General features: G+C 42.9%; 1 protein-coding gene across 4 annotated transcripts in view; it reads right to left on the bottom strand.

Moving 5' to 3' along the window:
• Positions 1-8,805, bottom strand: part of NFIA (nuclear factor I A) — a 649,330-nt gene extending 640,525 nt beyond the window's left edge. For all 4 annotated transcript variants that reach the window (XM_030206347.1, XM_030206348.1, XM_030206349.1 and 1 more), the window contains exons 1-2: positions 8,428-8,805; positions 2,363-2,894 (exon numbers count right to left, since the gene is read on the bottom strand). In XM_030206347.1, coding sequence (XP_030062207.1) covers positions 2,363-2,894; positions 8,428-8,454 — 559 coding nt within the window. In that variant the 5' untranslated portion in view covers positions 8,455-8,805. The remainder of the gene's footprint in view (positions 1-2,362; positions 2,895-8,427) is intronic.
• Between the last annotated feature and the right edge of the window lie 11,208 nt (positions 8,806-20,013).

Below are 20,013 nucleotides of genomic sequence, written 5' to 3'. Positions count from 1 at the left end.
TATAAGTGCCAATGATTATATGTGGAAGTGACCAGAACTTCTATGCATACTTGGCTGATATCACAAACTTACATGTTCAAGAGACGCTAATTAACAAGCGAGGCAAAAAAAAATAAAGTAACCCCCTAGAGTTTTTTTGCTGTTTTCTCAACAACCACTTGGAAGTTCAATGTGAAAGTTTACACCTTTGTTTGTTGCCACTGTCTATGTTTATGTGCCGAATGGAATGAGATAATCATTAAACATAGCAAAGTTACAGACTTTTTAGCGTGACCACCCAGTGAATTTTCGAACGTTCAGAAATGTCTGTACTGTAAAACTACCATTATCTGAAAAACAACGGGTACCTGCTTACTGTTAATGATGTCACAGTGACACAGACTTTTGTAAACAATAATTTGAATGATTTGTATTTGATAATATGATAATTTACAGATCATTTCTTTTTAAAAGTATTTCAGATCAGAACGGCAATCGTGGGCAAGGTATCGGCAGATGATCTGGGTCAGCTTGCTACAGGCATCGATCGACAAAAGAACTGCCCCAAGCGACTGAAGGCCTGTGTTAAAGGTGGGGGGGGGACACTGAGTATTCACAGTGACTGCGAAATTCTGACACATTGTTAATCGTATCGTTTGAATGACGTTATTTTACTGTGTTTTAGCTTAAGCATTTTAAACTTGCAAAAACCACTAGGTAGTAGCACACAAATGTCAGAGAACCATCAACGTAACTTAAGATAATTAAAAGTTGTTTAATAGTAATATGTAAGTATGATGACTAAATAAGTAAATAAAATTTCTCATTGAAATTCAAAGCGGTTGCTGAAAAAAACTGCAAAGACCTGTAGGCGGGTTACTTTTTTTTTTTTGCCTCACCCTGTAGGTTTTTCTTCTTCTGTTTTTTTTTTTTAATATATTTTAGAGATAGAAATAAAAAAAAACAGGACCCAGAGAACGGGTCAATGCATAATAGGAAATCAAGGTTTATCAGCAATTCCAAACGTGTAATTCCCCGACACTTAAGCCTCTCTTGGTTTATGCGCTGTGCTCTAATTTCATGAACTTAGGGCAGAATCACTATGTTAAAACTACCCCTCTACTACGTCTTCATGTTTTCCGCTATTTCGGTTGGATTCACGGTTACCAGTTTTGGGCCATCTGCAAAAAGCATGTAAATGGCTGCTATTTCGACAGACAAAAATAATCAGCACAAAAAAAAACTAACAGAGCTTTGTGATTCTATCTTTAAAAACTTTATTGAGTCATAAACAACCCAAACAACGTGACATGTTTTGCCAACAGGCTGCATCAGGGGTTAATATTATACAAATCTTATACAGTTGCAAAGACCGGTTTGTCAGGTTGTTTATTATTCAATAAAGTTTTGTTATTTTACCCAGAAACACAGAGCTCTGTTTATTTGTATATTTTTGGGGTGCACCTGCCTCTCTTTTTATGCTTTTGCGATGGCTGACATATCTGCAGACGTTTAACCTGTTGCGTGAGTGTCTCATTCTCCAAAAAGGACATTGAGGCCGGATCAGGAACGGGAATGAGCGGGTACCTGGCTCCGTTCAGTGAAGATTTATTCCTGTTAATGACTTGTGTACGACAGTAAGTTTTCTCATTTGACCTCGTTATCAGCGAGACCATATATTTTGAAATTTAACAGCGACAAAAAAAAAAAAACCCACAGCAGAGAGACAGGACACAACCAGTATAGAAAGGAGGACATAGGCATGAAAAACTTTGCAAGGTCTCCCAGAAAAAGACACAAACATGAAAAGTATTCCTATCCTTCTTTTCAGTGCTCTTTACCCACTACGCTCATTTGAAGGCAATGGCTAACACTTAGGGGGGGGGGTCTTTTAATAAATCACGCTAGAAATCGGCTGGCACTAAATGCTGAGATGCCCATTATATTCTTATGGGCGACTCAGCATTGAGCACCAGCTGATTTCTAGCACAAGCTAAAAAGGCTACCAAACCTTAGTGAAAGTTCCTCTTAGATCTGAAGCGCTACAACGATTTTCCATGGGAAAAGGGTTTGAGTACATGGGGCCCTAAGGCTAAAAAGTTGGTCGTGGTTTTACAGTCTCATTTAATCATCATTTTATATAATTCTTCAATTACCCAGTTCACTGCTGCAGCAGTCCTGCTGGTGCTGGCATGGAGGATAAGGTTTGATGGATACCTTTCTTCTCCAGGCCTGGCCTACTGATTCCCAACCACAGCCTCAATCACCTTTACACTGGCATGCAGTCTATCAAGTTCAGAAACTGCCTGGGGCTGTCTCAGACAGGTCATGACACAGGGCTTGGTAAACAGGGCGCACTGCAAACACACAAGAAGGCACTTACCTGCTGCATGGACAAAGTATGCCAGATAGAGATCGAGTTCCTTCACAGAAACTCCTATATGATGCGGTTGTACGCACAGCCCGGGATTAGAGCACTGGGGGGACTTTACAAGGCGTTCGCCATCAGTACTTTCCAGCGGGATACCTTTAAATAAAATCACCATAACGAGGTCCAGCCTCCAGACCTTGTCCGCTTGGCGGAGGCAGTCAATCCTGCGCATTTTGCCTTTCTGGTCCGGATTAGAAAGGACGCAACATGGAGGCTTTTTCCCCGTGACTGTCAGAACAAAATCCTCTCGGCACTCGGGCCTGATGTCTTTCCGCAGCTTTGCAAGAAGTCTGGACGCCCACTTCTGCTTGACCTCCGATTTCTCACTCAGGAGTTCGTCCTTCACGGCCCTCTCTTCTTCTTTTGACATGCGCTTCTCGTGCTTTTTAAAGTATTTCCTTTTCCGGGCCTGCAGGTTGAACCATGTGTAGGCAAATGCTCGGACGTGGGGCAGAAGTGCTTCGATGAAGGGATGAAATTCATCCTGAAAAAATAAAGTCCAACAACGCATTAGGAAAAATTTTGTGATATCAGAAATCTGTTCACATGCAACCTGAAGCACCTGTGTGGTCTGGAACACTGATGTGCAGTAGCATCTTTGTATAATATTACTGATGGGACAATAAAAAAGCATTATCAGAGAGATCATGTAAATCAACAGATAATATAAACTAGAACAATGTATCACTGTGAGTTCATATAGAAAAGACGCTCAAATATCACAAGCAACAAAGACATACTTACAGACAGACCAAAATGTTTCTCTGCGGGGCAGTCGGAGAAAAACCATGCTGTTGTCATTGTTAGTGAAAGATCTGACATACACTGCTCTTAGGCTGGCACTATGATTAGGTCTCTAACTTAAGAGGCAAAAAGAAGAAATGTTTGCGTTTTGCTTAATTTTTAGCAAGGTAGGGAATAATTTTCAGGGCCAGCACATGTCCTGCTAGCTGGTAAATGTTGTAAATCATAATTCACATCTGGATGTCAGAGCCATGGTTTAAAAAAAAAAAGTTTATAAACCTCAGCCAACCAAAACAAATAAGCTTAAAAAAAACAGAGAAAACGAGCCACCTCCCCTCCCCCCCCCCCACAACGACTTTCAGTACAAGAGATTTTCCACAAAGCACAGCTCTGACCGTATCATCTCTTCGGTGTCACCAAACAGCCCCCAAAATACCGTGCTGTTTTTCAACACATATTTAGAACCCAGAGAACGGTACATAAATATCTACTCAAAATATTTAAAAAATCACGCAACGGCGTTGTTTGCCTCGCCGAATGAAAACCAAGACCGGTACCTCTGCCTTCATGACCCGAATCTCAAAAAAATAAAAATAAAAAAGTTTTCAGCAAACGGATTCAATTAAATGACTAAAACGGACATTACAAAAAAAAAAACAATCCTGGCTGTTGAAAAGCCTATGCGCTGCCACACTGCTCTGAACTGCGCAGGTAAATAAATATTTCCCTTCTCTTTTATTACGCTGTTCAAAATATGCTGCAGCAGCAACCTCATGCAAAAATTCCCGAAACAAAATCCGTTCGATCTCAGTCGAGGAGCGATGACGATCTACCTACACGCAGAGCAATATTTCTGAAACCAAAGTGGGTGCTCCCCAAATCAGAGTACAACCAACATTTGAAACCAACTTTCCCTGGATTACAGCAAACGGGCTCACGGCAATCCTAGGGTCAGATGAAAACCAGAAGACTGTTAAATTCTTGCTAGCCCTTCAAAGGCAACCCTTTAAAAGCTGCCTCACCTAAAGCCTCCTAAAACCAAAAAACCCAAAACAGTTAAATCAAAGTGCTCTAGGGGCTGGATTACTCTCCTTTATCCCCTCCTCCCCAACACAGACAAGGCCTAAAGCCTCACATTTTAATAGAAGCTCTTTATTTATTGAAGACAGCAGGTCTCAAACAGCAATTTTTAAATAAAGCTGCATCTCTTGATGTTACAGAGCAGCTGACTCCCAAAGGGGGGAAAAACAGGTTTACATCTATCATCTCATTTAAACAATAATCATCAACATCATTCTATTGAAATAGACTTTCTCGATTTGTGATATTCTTCAAAAATCCTCTCTTCTGGGGGGGGGGGGGGGTGAAATCCGTTTATAGGGACCTAAGCGGTCTGGAAATCTTCTGTACTACGCCACGCCTGAATTATTCTTAAACTGACCTAAATGAACTATATTGTATCCTATAAACAACTCTGCTTTCTGTAGAATCAACACCACAACTGCCAACAGCAAGCACCAGAAACATTTTGCAATAACCTGAGATTATAACACTGCAAATCTAAACTCAATGCCAGTAGGAAAAAAAAAAATGTGCAAACCTTCTAGAATGATTTAAGCATTGGTCAGTGTCATTCACGCCGCAAAAGATGAAGAATTGTGCTTTCTGAAAAATAATGTTTTCCTAACACGGCAGAATCGGAACTCGATGCATATTAATCCAGCAAACCTCTCCGGTATCTAAAAAAAAAAACTTTTCTTTCCCCTCATGGGAAGATCAATGTTTGAATATTTCAATAAACAAACAAAAAAAAAAGCAGCACGGGCCTCTGGCTGATAAAATAATCGGTACAGCCAAAACGTATCAATCCCAAAACGTCTGGAAATACCCTCCAACCAGAAAAGAAAAAGCTATTAGCGCTATGAAATAATAGGAAATAATCAAAATAAACAGTAAGGCACGACTTTGAAAACAGTCTGCATGTCGGCCTGCAAATCACATCATATTTTACCCGAGTACATACCCATAAATTGATCACTGTCAAAGCTACACTACAGAGAATTTCAGAGAACTAAAACTGAGTGCATTTTGTTAGCCCTCGAAATCTGGCTGATTTCTGGAGCCGTTTGTCGCACTGATCTTAAGCTCTGTGGTCAGGATGTATTTTGGAGTTTCAGTACTCTAGATATTGTCCTGTATGAAATCTTGTTGCTCTAGTCCACTTTATAGTTAAAATGGAAGGTGAACCCACAAGGATTACATTTAGAAAGAATTCAGCACCTTGGCTGCGGCCTCAAAAGAGGGCTCCACATGTCAGTGAAACTCAGGTCAGTATAATGTGACAGCTACTGGGTACAGGTATCTGCAAGTAACAAAACACAGGCTACTGTTATGTATTCTAAGGTAAGTTTTAGCTGTTCGAGAGGCCAGGCTGCAAAGCTAACTTTGAAGCTGCATTTATAAACATACCCTTGCGAAGCCAACCTATACACTTCTGCACACAAAGACGGCACAAAATGGGCAGAGAGGCAGACCCTCACTCATTAAACGGCTGCAAGCAATCATTTTTAAATGGACAAACTTCAAAGTTAATTTTTCTGCAAAAATATTTTCAAAAACGTTCTTTAGCTAACCTGACTTTTGTTTTTACGTACAGAGGCAAAGCAAATATCACGGGGAAAAAATTATTTAAAAAAAATTAGTTAACAGGGCTGATGTTTTTTTTTCCATTTACATTTTGAAATTATTTTACAGCAGGTACGCGGCTGGTCCCTTAGCAAGAAAAGACTGTTCAATAATTGTCGAATTACTTTCCTCTATACTTTTGCCAGCTGAGTTTTTTTGTTGCAAAAATGTATAACAAAAAAAAAAAACAGCGCTGTGGCTTTTTTTTTTTTTTTGTAATTCAATAATAAAAATGCCAGAGAACTGGTTTTAGATCCGACATTAAATATTTGTACCTCCTGAAAAAAAAATCAATCTATGTAATTTTGATACACCCAAACCTAAAACTCAAGCTTGCAATATTTTAAAATATTTATTGTGGTACTTTAAAATCATAAAGTAGCAAATTGGATGTCTGTGGGTCAGGTAAAGCCTAAATGTAAGTGTCTTTATTATTCATATTCCTTCCAACTAATTTTTTCCAGAAAATATCTGTAAGCCTGCATTCGCAGTGGGTAAGCAAAGGATACAGTATTCCGTGTGTGTACAGGCTGTTGAAATAAATGGCTTTTGCATTTACATTTACATAAGCTGTCTGGTGGGGGGCAGACCCCAAAAACGGCAACTTTCTTGAACTGTCCTTTCTTGTCAGATCTGAAGTCAAACTACCAAAAGAATGCATTGTACAGGTTCCAGAACTGAAACATAACTCATACACATTCCTTCAGGTGCTTTCAGAAGACTAAACTTTTGTGTTACTGCTTCTACAAAGTGTCAGGAAAATAAAATCATATCATATCATAAGAATACAATCCAGAGGAAATATTCCCAGCCAAATCAACAGTCACAAAAGAGGCCTGGCCTACATTTCAAAATCTGCAATACGAATTTAAGCGTTCTATGGGACATTTATATTTACTGAAAACCTCTTATCCCTGAATTCAACGTTTTTTTTTCTCATGCACAGAAACTTGGGCCTACAAACTGTGTGATATGTTTATTACATTTAATATACCACTTAACAATATAGCACCAGGTTTCATACTGGAGCAGTTAACTCTGGCTCTTACTACAATCACTACTGGTTCACATGTATTTCACTTCAGGGATTTTAAAGATTTTTTTTTTTTTTTGCATTAAAAGACTAATGCAGCAGTTCCAGGGCAACCTGTAAAGTTTCTTTGGAAAAGTAACTCAGGAGTGAGCCGAGGAACCGTTATGAGAAAGTTCCTTAAACATATGCAGCCCACTGCTGAAAGTGCAAGTTTGGAATCGGCTAATACTGAAACTTATATAGCCAGGGATCAAACCCTGCAAAAATAGACAAAAAAAACCAAGGAGAGCGATCGCTTAGGAGGATACAGACCAAAACCGGTAGCCTCCCTGAAAACAGGCAAAGAAAATCACTGGCATGGAGGATACATTTGAGGGCCAACCCCTGGTTTCAGCCTGATCGGTGTGGCATTAATGGACTGCCCACTTGCCATAATGTGCAGGATGAGCTGCGTTTTGATAGACACGTCCTGAATAAGTTATGTCATCGGACAAAATATGCTCTCTCTCTCTCTCTCTCTTCACAATGCCACGGTCTTACGAATGCCGTCCGAGACAAGAATAAATACAGCGATTTCTATTATGCCCTTTTTCCTGCACGTCCCCTTCACTTGTGAAAATAAATTTAGCAGACGGTATCAGAGATCTTAAGCTGGGGGGGGGGGGGGGAATGGGGAGAGCAGAAGTTGCACAAAGTCACAGAAGCACGGTGAAAATCGAGAAAGGGGCGAAAGAGACAGAAACGGATAAAAGGGGCAGCTGGGGGAGGTAGGGGGGGGACTTGGGCAGCCCACGGACGATCTCAGCCAGCAGAAAAAGAGGCAGCCCGGGCCGTCCCACTTAACACACTGCAAAACTTCAGAACCGTCACTAAAGGTGGCAAATGGCCCCAAACCTACCAGTTGTAAGACAAACCAGGACAGTACTCCTTAAGGAGGTTTGTGGATGGGGCATAATATATTCAGGTACGTACAATATAGTGCGTGTGTGTGTGTGCATAACTATAGAGGCAGAAATGCACTTATTTTGCATGTGTGAGTATATATATGCGAATACACATATATAAACGTACATATACATACACACACATATACATATATATAAACATATACAGTATAAAAAGTAGTGCATGACTCAAAAAGTCAATAAACATCAATTAATAAAAGGTATCTTTAAAGCAATTAGTGCAAGAAAGACTCGGGAGTATTTAAGTGAAACTAGATTCATCCTATCGGCCAAATAAACAGTTGTGATCTCGGACGTGGCTGCATGTCATGTCCTATGCAAAATGGCATACACGTGCACAAGCTTCAAACCTTGCATTTCCCCCCCACGAAATGCCCCAACAGACAACCCAAATATTAATTAAAGCATTAATGGACAGGCGCCATTAGCCATGTGTCTGCAGCAATGGCAGTGCGAGAAGAGGAGGAATGCAACCTAATGGAAACAAAGTTACTTTCTTAAAGCTGTATTTCTCCAATCCAGCCACACTCCAGACCCAACCGCACAAAAGCACCGCAGTCCCTGGCTTTTTCATGCAAACATCTGCTTACCTGGGTGAGGCAGAGCGGGGAGTACATGGTTGCTGGTTTTTTTGCGGTTTGGAGGTGTGTGTGCGTGTGTGTGTGTGAAGGAGAGAGAGAAAGAGGGAGAGAGAGAAAGAGGGAGGGAGAGAGGGAGAGGGGAAAAAAAAATCAAGCCTGCTTCTTGCTTTCACATTTCCAACTCTGCAAACTGCAGGCAGCGCGGTGCCGCGCCATGAGCTGAACTTTAACCCCGCCTAGAGTTAGCCCACACTGCGCTCGGCATGTGGCCGGTGGCCGGGCGTGCAAGGCATAGCGCGATCGGCCCCCCACCCCGCCCCGGGCTGCTGGTCGCCGGCTCGTCCCGTGTGCCTGCGGCCGGTGCCGGGGTCTGCGCTGCTCCCTGAGCCCTCCTCCCCTTGCAGCGATCCTCCGCCTCCTGCGATCCCCGCTCGCTCTCTGCTCTCTCAGTGCAGCAGTCAGCAGCACCACCACTCCTCCTCCTCCTCCTCCTCCTCCCCCCACCCTCCCTCCCTCCCCGCCGGAGCTGCTGCGATGCACAGCGAGTTACCCGAGCCCGCTTCGGCAGATGCCCCTTTCACATTCACCCCCTTGCAGCGGCACCCCAGCCGCCGACCCCCCTCTTTCCAGTTCAAGGTGACCATCTAACCCAACGACGGCTCGATCGATAGCTGACCGTGCATTGAAAGTTAGCAAGTGCACAAGTATGCGAGCACTTGTCGGGACTTTTGCGGGCTGCTTTGCAACGTTGCAGGAAAGGGGCTCTTGCTTTATATTCTTTTAGCAAAGTTCGAAACGTTGCATTTAATCGTCCGAACTACTGTGTACGTACGTTGCACGTTTATATACGTATTGCATGCACTGAATGCAAGAAATGATTTTGAACAGTGGTTGCGAAGACTTTATGGAAAATAGATTCACAGAGCTCAACGATCTAGTTTAAAGAAGCTTTCAAAACATTTCATGAATTCAGCTAACCCGGCTTTTATATCTCTGGCAAGCATTACACAGCAGCGGAAACTTGTTTCAGATTTAAAATTGCATTGAGTAGGCCTAAGATTGTTTTTAAAACAACGTTATTTCTGGAACGCTTTTAATAAGCCAGTACTGGATTATCCGCCTATAGGTGTTTTCTGTACCCTCGAGGTAATACCGAGTGCATTATGCGAACACTTAAAATAGAATCAAGGCTCCTAACTATTATTTAGCTTAGAATGTATTGTTTTGGCATAAGAAGGAGTTTGGTTTTGGAAAGTTTCCAATTACTCAGCTTTTCTGTTTTACTCAGTTCCATATTTCCTCTCCAGGCTCAATTAGCAGCGCCTGCTTTGCTCCCAACTGCAAGTCATAAAAAAAAAAAAAAAAGTAAGAACCAAAAATACATAAGCGATGATGGGCAGAGAGAGACCACAAGGCCAGTCTGGTCTGGGCTTTCTTCTCTACCGCAGAGACTGCTTTATCTGAGCCTTCACCTGCACCGCCTGAGCGCTAAGGATCCTCCATGTTTACTCCCTGGTCTCACAAAATATATATATTTGCAACTATGTCAACTTCATAAATTACAGATACAGCACCCTCCTCGTCATAGATAAAAACTGCAGACACAGAATTAAAAATGCCCCCTCCCCCAAGGAAAAAATGTATCTTTTTTCTAACTACTACCAACTTCCTAGATTTCGCTTTAATGCACTGCCAATTAATTATTGCTAGCGAGTTACTGTACAACCAGTGCTTAGTTACTTAACAGCTTATTGACTGGATTGCAGCAGGTTTTCAAGTGCATTCTGCATTTCAAACGATGGGTCTCTTTCCCTGACCGAGATCTCTTTTGCCAATACCGAATATTCAGCAGTGCTGTTGTGTCAATCCGCTTTTAACCGATGCACCCTAAAATATCTATTTGAAAAATATTCTCCCTTGGCAGTAAAAAAAAAAACCCTCTTCGCAGGGGCTTTGTGGAGCTTCCCGGGGAAGAGTCACTTTGCTGACATGTAAGACAGAGGCGAGAACTGATTGCTTTCAACGGTGGACAAAAAAGCTACTTCTAACACTGATCCTTATCGTTCCTGGAATGCCTGAAAGATCCATTTACTAAGCCCCTCCCCCCCCCCCCTTTCAATTTTTTTTTTTTTTTTTTGCAAAAATGACCATGAGTGAAGTTATCTTCTTTATAAAGTTATGCGCTATTGGGAAGAAGCACGTTCCATATTTTTTGTTCCCCCCCACCCCTCCCCCACTCACTAATTCCTGCATATTTCCAGCTTTCTGCGGCTAGAAATATTAGCTCAACGTTTGGCGCCCGTGAGGAGACCAGGCTTGCATCTGGGATGCTGGTTTGCGCCCTCTAGGCAAGCGATCTCGAATCCCAACTCAGCACCCAAAACTTGACTTTTTAACAGCCACCTTTTCCCTCCGTTTGTCTCCAGAGTGCTAAACAAAACACGGGGTCGTCAGTGAGACAGCCCGACCGATTTTTTTTTTTACCTTCAAAATAAATATACAAGGTGTGTGTGTGGGGGGGGGGGGGGGGGATACGTGGTAAAAGACGTCGTGGTGGTCCCAAGAGGCCCCCCAAGAGGGCTTAAAGAGTTGCAAAGTTTTATTTTTCCACTAAGTTTTGTTTTGTACGGATAGTGGGGGACAGTGGGAGAAGCTCACGCAGAAATGCATCAGTCGAGTGACACGTTGAAATAGAGGAGCCCAGTGTTGCAAAGAATACACACAGGCCATTAGTTGCTGCGGTGCAAATACGAACACGTTTCACGTCCAGCACAGCCTCTGCTTTGCCTTAAATGCCCACTGATAAAGCAAAAGGGTCTGTCAGCGAAGGAGGCTCCTTACAGGATATCTCTCCTACCCATATACTTTCTGGCATGTTGCCCAGAATTACATTTACAGAGTGTTTTATTTGCAGAAACTTTTACCTTGCTCGCGTTAGTGAAATCCTGTTAGATAAATTATGTCAATAGAGCTTTAGTACTGTATACCTCAGAAAATACCTTTTATTTTTTATTTTTTTCTAAAGAGGCGCAGGGGTGAGAGCTTATAGACGGGGTGGGGGGAGGGGGGAGTTTACACCGATGCAAAATAAAGAACAGCAGAAATACAGTTATACTTGACTTCCCGATTCATCCCACTGTGAGGCCAATGCAGAAAGCTAGTACGGGCAGAAGCGTGCAGTTTGCAAAGACATCTTTGTGCAAGTTTATGGCCGTACGATGCAGAGAGAACGCTCCCCGAATAGCCACATAGGACTGTGGCAAACAGCATATTACACTGAATGGTGATGAGACTATTAGCAATTCTGGTCCCAATGCAGAGAAAGCCACAGAAAGCTTGAACGGCAGCTCTGAAGAGGGGTAGAAGGGTTAGTTCATTCTTCTGCAGCAGGGTCCGAGAGAGTAATGCCATTTTTTTTCCTTTTTGCTGTGAGCATAACTTCTAAGACAGAACAGGAGGTGAGGGTTCTGCACACAGGTCTGAGCAGAACATCCAAATTGTAACCATGTAGGGTACTAGGATGTTCCTTATTTTAATTTCTTTATTGAGTTACAATACAGAAGTAAGGAAGAGCTCACAACATAACATCAAGTAACAATATGCAATATATGGCAATACAAGAGCTCGTATTCAAGAAACAGTAAACAATTCCGAGTTTAGGCTAGAAAGGATACACATCAAAACATACAGCATGCATAAGCTATAAAATACACCAAGCTTAGTGCACTTCACTTTACAGTGTAAAATAAGAAACTAGTGGAAGCCATTTTTCCCTATTAAAGAAGTTTTTGCAAGGTATATTTCGTACTTATACATTTGGAGCAATAGATTCCACCATTCCTGGAAGGTGGCTTGATATAGGGACTTCCAATGCGAGAAAATTACCTTCAGAGCTAAAGACATCATAGTGTTAAGAAGGATACTTTCGTTGGGAGTCAACAAATTTTTAAAGCACTGAGCTTTAAGAATCACAAAGGTAAAAGTTATTAAGCCAGGACGATGAAAAATGTCTACCAATTGTGACCAGACTTCTTTCCAATAGCTCTGAATACACCCAGTCAAATATAAGATACTTAATATCGCCCACTTGAGATTGACAAGACCAACATAAATTAGATGTAGAGGGAACAATAACATGCATTTTATACGGAGTCCACAAAGACCTAAGGTATAAAGAAGTACAGAGACTGTATGGTTGTGGAAGACTTGTTTATTTATTTGTAGCATTTTCCCACCAATTTGCAGGCTCAATGTGGCTTACATTTGCCGTAATGGCGGTTGCCATTTCCGGGTAACAGAATTACAGATGTTATTGCGTTAAGTTGCTTACATACATGGTAACATACATGGAACATGGCATATATGGAACAGATCATGGTATATATATATATATATATATATATATATATATATATATAAATGGCGAGTGTCGTACTCACTCGCAAACGCGCAGTAGAGACCCTCTCTGCCCCGCCCCTGTGTCAATACGTGATGATAGGGCCGGAACAGAGAGGGTCTCTACTGTGCATTTGCGAGGGACACCACCGTCGCTAACGCTCCCCCCACCCGGAGTCGCCGCCGCCACCCACCTTCCACCCGGTCGGGCCCTCGCTCCGCTATTGAAACAGCGAGGGCACGCAGCACACAGCTCTGCTGAGCTGCCGTCGGCCTTCCTTCTTCTCTGCCTGTGTCCCGCCCTTGACGACGTTACATCACACGAGGGCGGGACACAGGCAGAGAAGAAGAAGGAAGGCCACGGCAGCTCAGCAGTAGAGCTGTGTGCTGCGTGCCCTCGCTGTTTCAATAGCGGAGCGAGGGCCCGACCGGCTGGAAGGTGGGTGGCGACAGCTCCGGGGGGGGGGGCAACTCGGAGGGGGAGTGGCAGCGGTGAACTCGGCGGCGGGGTGAGGGGCCTTTCAACCCCCCCCCCTTCCTATACTAGCCCGTTTTTACGGGCTGAACGGCTAGTATATACATATATACTATGTGCATACATACATGGCAAAGAAGAATAAATTATGGTATTGCATGAAGGTTCCATCTAAAAAGGGAATTCCACAGTTGCTCCCTCAATCTATCTGAGATAGGTTGTTGGATGTCTTCTTCCCAACATCTACGTAAACCTGTACATTTAATATGGGATTTGCTTAGTAGATATTTGTGAATGTGGGAAGCAGCATGACCTGTATGTACTAGGATGTTCTGATTGAATGTCAGACTCATAAACATTTTTCCCAGGATTCTATGTAGCGCGACTTAAGTTGCATCTTGAAATACAGACTTAGGTTGCGTCTGCAAATACAGTCATATTCTGGATTTGCGCACACAACTTAATAAGGTTAACAAGCCAATCAGTGCTGATAATTGGCGCTTAATTATTGACTCTAATTGGCATTAATTAGAATTTACATGCAGCACTGTCTAAGAGTATTCTATAAGTCACGTCGTTGAAAAGGGGGCGTGGCCATGAGCAGGTCTTGGGCATTTCTAAAATCTATGCGCATAGTTGTAGAATATACCAGGTCCATGCGTAATTTAGGCATCGGCATTTACTCCGTTTTACTTGGCGTAACTGCCCACGACTACATTTAGACACATGGACAGGCGCTCAGTGTATTCTATAAACTGTGCAGAAATGTAGGCGTATTTCATTTCCACATTGATTTTTTTAGGCACGATATATATTTATAATCTAGCCTTTTATGTGCGAACAATTGTTGCGAAAGCTGACACAGAATAACATGCCAGCACATGCACAGATGTATGCTGACACTTTCATTTTGCTTGCCCTCTTGACACAGAACCTTGTGCGCATGCATCAGGTAGACTTACCCTGATTAGTATGTAGGTTCTACTCACTTCAAATTTGCATACGATTAGCTTACTGCATCAGTGGGCAAAACTTCCTTGTTATGTTTGCATTAGAAGCCGTGCGCTCAGCCACCGGCACACAGCTGTAATGTACAGCTTTCTGCATTGGTCCGTTGGTGAGCAGGACCGGTGTTAGACATGCTGGGGCCCAGGGCAGATATTAAGGCGGGAACCCCTCAATCCTCTCTCCTCCTTGACCCTTCCCCAATCTGCCCACCCGCCATTACTACCTTACATAACACAACTTTAAATTAATTCTTCACACACAGAACACAGACAGACTTTCACCAAATACAGAACAAGGGGTTACAAATTAGAAATAGAAATATGTACACCAAACCCCCCCCCCCCCCCCCCAAAAAAAAAAAAATCTCCCTTGCTGTGGTTAGTGGGGATCCCCAAGCCTCATTATTTGATGACGACCTCCTCAGGTCCAACGACCAGAGCTTTCCAAGCTCTGCAGTCAGCAGCAGTATTTCAGGGCTGCTGCCGCGAAACCCCACACCTACTTGAAAACCAAATATATATGGAGGGGGAGAACAGCAGTGGCAACTCAGGGATACTGCCACTCGCTGCAGAGCTTGGAGATTTCTGGCTGCTGCACCGGATGAAGAGATCTTCGGTTGGTGGGGCTTGAGGATCTCCGCCAGCTCAGGTATTTATATTTGCATTTCGGCGGGGAGAAAATTTGGTGTCCACCCATTTTGGGCTCAAGCCCCTTCCCCCCCATCAGCCATCTGTCAATGGTCAATGCCACTGAATACAGTACAAAACATTTGTGATGCACATATCCCAAAACTAACATATTCCAGTTAATAAATTCAAAATAAAAACTTTTTTTTTCTACCTTTGTTGTCTGGATATTTTGTTTTTCCATCATCTTGGTCTCAATTTCTTTTTTTTTTGCTTTCTTGTCTGTCTCCTGCTATTCTCTTTCCACTGTCTGCTGTCCATTTTTGTTTTCTCCTCTCTTCTCTTTTGTTCCAGTCTCTCAATATGCCTGTCTCTAACATATTGATCTTCCATTTCAGCTCTTTCCTCCCTTTTTTTTCTGCCTGTCCACTCAAATTTTACCCTCTTTCTCTCCTTTTTTTAAATTTTCAGCTACCTATCAATTTTCCATCTCCTCTCATTCCCAGCTCTCCCATTTCTCATCTCACTCCTTTCCCAGCCTCCTTCCATATACTCCCCATTACCACATTTCTACCTCTGTACTCACTATTCTCCTCTCACCCCCCTTTTGACCTCTCCCCCGTTATTCCACTTTTCCAGAATCCCCCCCTCTCTCTCCACTCTTGTAGTCCACCCCTCTCTCATTGCCTGACATCTCCCTGTCCCTTTCCCTCCACTCCCTAACATCTTCCTTTCCTGTCCCACCTCTTTTCTCTCCTGCCCTTCCCCCATGGATCCATCTCTCCTCTTCTCTCTCCCCTCCACCCCCCCATGGTGGAACATTACTCCCACTCTTCTATGTTCTTCTTCTTCCCTCCCCCCTTTGATGCAGCATCTCTTTCCTCCCCTCCACCTCACTGTTTAGCATCTCTTCCTCCCTTCCACCCCAGACCCAACATGTCTCCCTCACTCTTCCCTCCCTCCTACCCTTCCATCCCCAGTTCCAGCTTCTCTCTCTCTTCTGTCTTACAGTCTGTCCTCTCATCCAGCATCCTCCCTCCCCACCACCCCCAGGTCCATCATCTCTTCCTTTTGTCTTCCCAACTGCCCTTCCATCCAGCATCTCTCCCTCTCTCCTTCTGTCCTGACCACCCCCAGGCTCACCTTTTCTCTTCCTTCCCTCCCTCCATCCATTGTCCACCTTCTCTCTCTCCTCCTCTGTTTCTGGGCGCATCCCTCTGGGCGCATCCCATGTTGAGCATTTCCCCATCTTTTTGAACCCCCTCCCCAGTCTACTTTAAAAACTGCTGCTTCAGGGGGCCCCCATGGGCCAGCATGTCTTCCCATTCTCTCCACCCCGTCCAACATCTCCCTCACCTTCCCAGACTACTTTTAAAATGCATTGTTGTTCGCTTCCCCTCTGCCACGGTCTGCCTAGGTGGAAACAGGAAGTTGCATCAGAGGGAAGGCACCGAGGAAGCTGCGGCAGCAAATCAGAACTGCTGCCATGCCAGTGACCCCCTGCGAAGAACAATGCATTTTAAAGGTAGTCCGGGAAGATGAGGGACATGTTGGATGGGGGTGGAAAGAAGGGGGAAGACATGCCGGCCCACAGGGTCCCCCTGGAGCTGTGGGGCCCAGTTTGCCTCCTCCATAACGCAGGCCCTATTGGTGAGTAGGCATTCATCATGTTACAGCTTCTAACTTTTAGCATTCCATTTGGAAAATCCTTCTATTAACAGGAAGCCAATACACTGAATCAAAACTCCCTGCACACAGCACGTCATAAAACCACTTAAGGAAAGAAAAAAAAATGCTGAAGTGCAACCACATTAAACAAATTGAAATGTCTTCCTACTGTAGATTATTTAGAAAACCGAAAGCATTTATTCAATAGAGGTGATAAAGAGGTCACAGAACCCAACACAATTCAAAATTCTACTTTCAAACCAGTTCAGCCACTTCTAGTGAGAACAAAGATTAAGTGTATAGATATTTCGGTCTGATCCTTTAGGTAATCGCTATTCTTTTCAAGACAAGCTTTTGAAGTTTTCCAGTGTTGGTGTTGAGGCTAAAGGAGCTCAGTGTTAAAGCATCTGACATTTACTGGTCACTTAAATTCAGATCTTCCCAGATTGCCAAATCAGTTTCTTTCATTTAAGGCTGTTTGCAGACAATGGGCCCAATTTATCAAAGGTTTTTGTCATAACCACATAATGGGCAAAACTGTCACATACCTAGGCCACAGTGTTTATGAACCCTGGGCCTGACACCCATAAGGCTTTTCTCCAAGGCTTCCTCAATAGGGAATAAGATCTGTACTAATTCAAGCTTGAAGCATCCCCTCCATGTAGATGAAGCTATCTAAAATGCAGTATTCAACTTAAAGCATTGTTTAGATTTGTACATGAAATATAAACGCAGTCAAAATAAACACTTTTTTTTTTTTTTAAGAAAGCCAGACATTTTCAATCTATTGAGAGTTTTTCATTTTCACAAAGTTTCAAGTTTATGAACATTTTCTATCCCGCCCATAGGAAATTCCAATCTAAGGGGTCCTTTTATTAAGACCTGGTAAAAGTTGCCAGGCCTTGGGGTGGTGGCACGCAAACTGGATCACCTTCATCTGATGTCCAAACTGACAGCTAAACGAACTGGTCATATTATAGCGTATCAGAAAATATGGGACACTTATGTGACATGGTCCTCCTGTCCGGATTCCTCTCTTGGACTTATATAAAGAGGGGGGGTGAATGGGTTTTTGGGGTTCAAGTTAGTTACACATGTTTATTTGCCTTAGAGATCAGATGTTTAACTGCTATGTGTGAAACAATTTTTGTTGTAATGGCATGGATTTCTAATAAAAGTTATTATAAACAAAAAAAAGATCTGGTAAAAGGAGGCCTGCGCTAGCGTCAGCGTGTTTTGATGCTCAGAGGCCCCCTTTTACCGCAGTGAGTGAATCACTTACCGCACAGCCATTTCAGGGGGGGGGGGAGCACTTACCACCACCCATTGAGGTGGCAGTAAGGGCTCCCGTGCTAACCCGATGGTAATCAGGCAGCGCACAGAAAATAATTTTGTACCATCAGATATGGTGTGAGCTGGGGGTGGGAACTACCGTTGGGCTCCTGCGGTAGTTCCAGATTGCTGCAAGGCAAGTCCACTGCCGCAAGCCAACCCTTTAGTAAAAGGGCCCCTAATTACTAATAAATGGGCTTAGCATTCCCTAACAATGTGGAACCTGAACAAGTCAAACAATTCTTCCACGAGGGAAACATTTCGCAACCTGGTACAATCAAGGGTAATGAGCCACGTCGCCTACTGCAATGGAATCTATGCGGGATGCAAAGAACAAACCCTAAAGAAACTCCAGACCGCTCAAAACACGGCAGCCAGACATATTTGGAAAAACGCGATTCGAAAGCGCAAAACCCCTCCGTGAAAAACTACATTGGCTCCCAATCAGAGATCGCATTGCTTTCAAAATCTGTACCCTGGTTCACAAAATTATCTACGGTGAACCCCAGGATACATGACAGACTGAGTCAATCAACTTACCAACTAGAAACACATCAGAATCGACACGAACATACCTAAATCTACACTACCCAAGCTGTAAAGGACTTAAATACAAATCAATCTACGCATCCAGTTTCTCCCACATAAGCACACAACTGTGGCACGCACTACCAAAATCCTTGAAAATGACGTACCACCACCTATCCTTCTGGAAAATACTAAAAACCAACTTGTTTAAAAAGGCTTACCCTACCGACCCAACTTAAATACCTGATCTCAGAAACATAACATAACCAAAGTACGTAATGGACATAACACAGTTCTTCCACTGTTCAATTCCCTAATGTGGCTGTGCCACGTGAACTTTATCTTACCACTACATCACCTTGTATTTGTTAACACCGGAGTCTGCTAACGCCTCTCCGATATTATGTAAGCCATATTGAGCCTACAAATAGGTGGGAAAATGTGGGATACAAATGTAACAAACAAATAAATAAACAAACATGGGACTTTTTTGTGTTTTAAACCCATTTCTAGGTCAGTAGGCATAGGCATTTTTCAACTTGTTGAGTTTTTGGCCTTGTGCTAATGTTTAGCAGGTGCTAAGTGCTCCCACGTTATGGATGCGCTAACCAGTTAATGCGCTAGTATCAGTTCACTAGCTGAACAGCACTTCCATGCCCATTCTCTGCCCCTGAAATGCCCTCTCCAAAAAAATGATACAAAATACCATGCACCTAGCGCAAGCAAATGCCAAAACTAACACGGAGGGCTTTAGCAAGTCCTGTATTAGGCCATTTCTCCTGTGTTAAGTGCATGTTAGTAGTACTTAATGCAGCTTAGTAAAATGGCCCTTAAGTCATGTCCAATTAATAAAGCATTGAAGGCCCTGTTTGCTAATGTGCACTAGCGTTTTTTAGCATGTACTGAAAATTAGCTTGTACTAACTGTGGAAGGCGCCCATAGGAATATTTTTGTTTGTTTTGTTACAGTTGTACCCCGCGCTTTCCCAGTCATGGCAGGCTCAATGGGGCTTACAAATTGTATAATATGGGTGTGTACAGTTAGCTTGCACTAAAAATGCTAGTGCGCCTCTAACACAGCTTAATAAACAGGGCCCTGAGTTAGTTACATTATAAAATACCATATTATTTGGATTCCGTGCAATACTTAAAAATAATTACAAACTACATCATATGATTTTCCCCAGTATGTTAATAATTTGGCACAGATTTTTTTTAATCCAGGTAACTTTAAGAGTAAACGTTTAAAACAAAACTGGGAAACCTCCCTTCTACTACTACTACTACTACTATTAAACATTTCTATAGCGCTACTAGACTTACAAATTAACATGAAAAGACAGTCCCTGCTCAAGGTTTATTATTTTATGCGGGTGTATTCATGAAGCCACTTTCTGCAAGGTAAACCTGGAAGATTTGTTAAGATTGACGAGTGGAACTGGAAACCCTGCCCTCTCAGCGAACTTGGCACTCTTCCCGCCCACTTCGGAGCTCATAATCTATTTCGCAGACCATGCCAGCAAAGCTGAAAGCTGGTTGGACAAACCTCTCGTCAATCTGCAAG

The sequence above is a fragment of the Microcaecilia unicolor genome, chromosome 6, assembly GCF_901765095.1.
Source record: "Microcaecilia unicolor chromosome 6, aMicUni1.1, whole genome shotgun sequence".
In the NCBI taxonomy this organism is placed as follows: domain Eukaryota; kingdom Metazoa; phylum Chordata; class Amphibia; order Gymnophiona; family Siphonopidae; genus Microcaecilia; species Microcaecilia unicolor.
The sequence above is the reverse complement of the archived record's forward strand: the minus strand, read 5'-3'. Positions and strand labels throughout refer to the sequence as shown.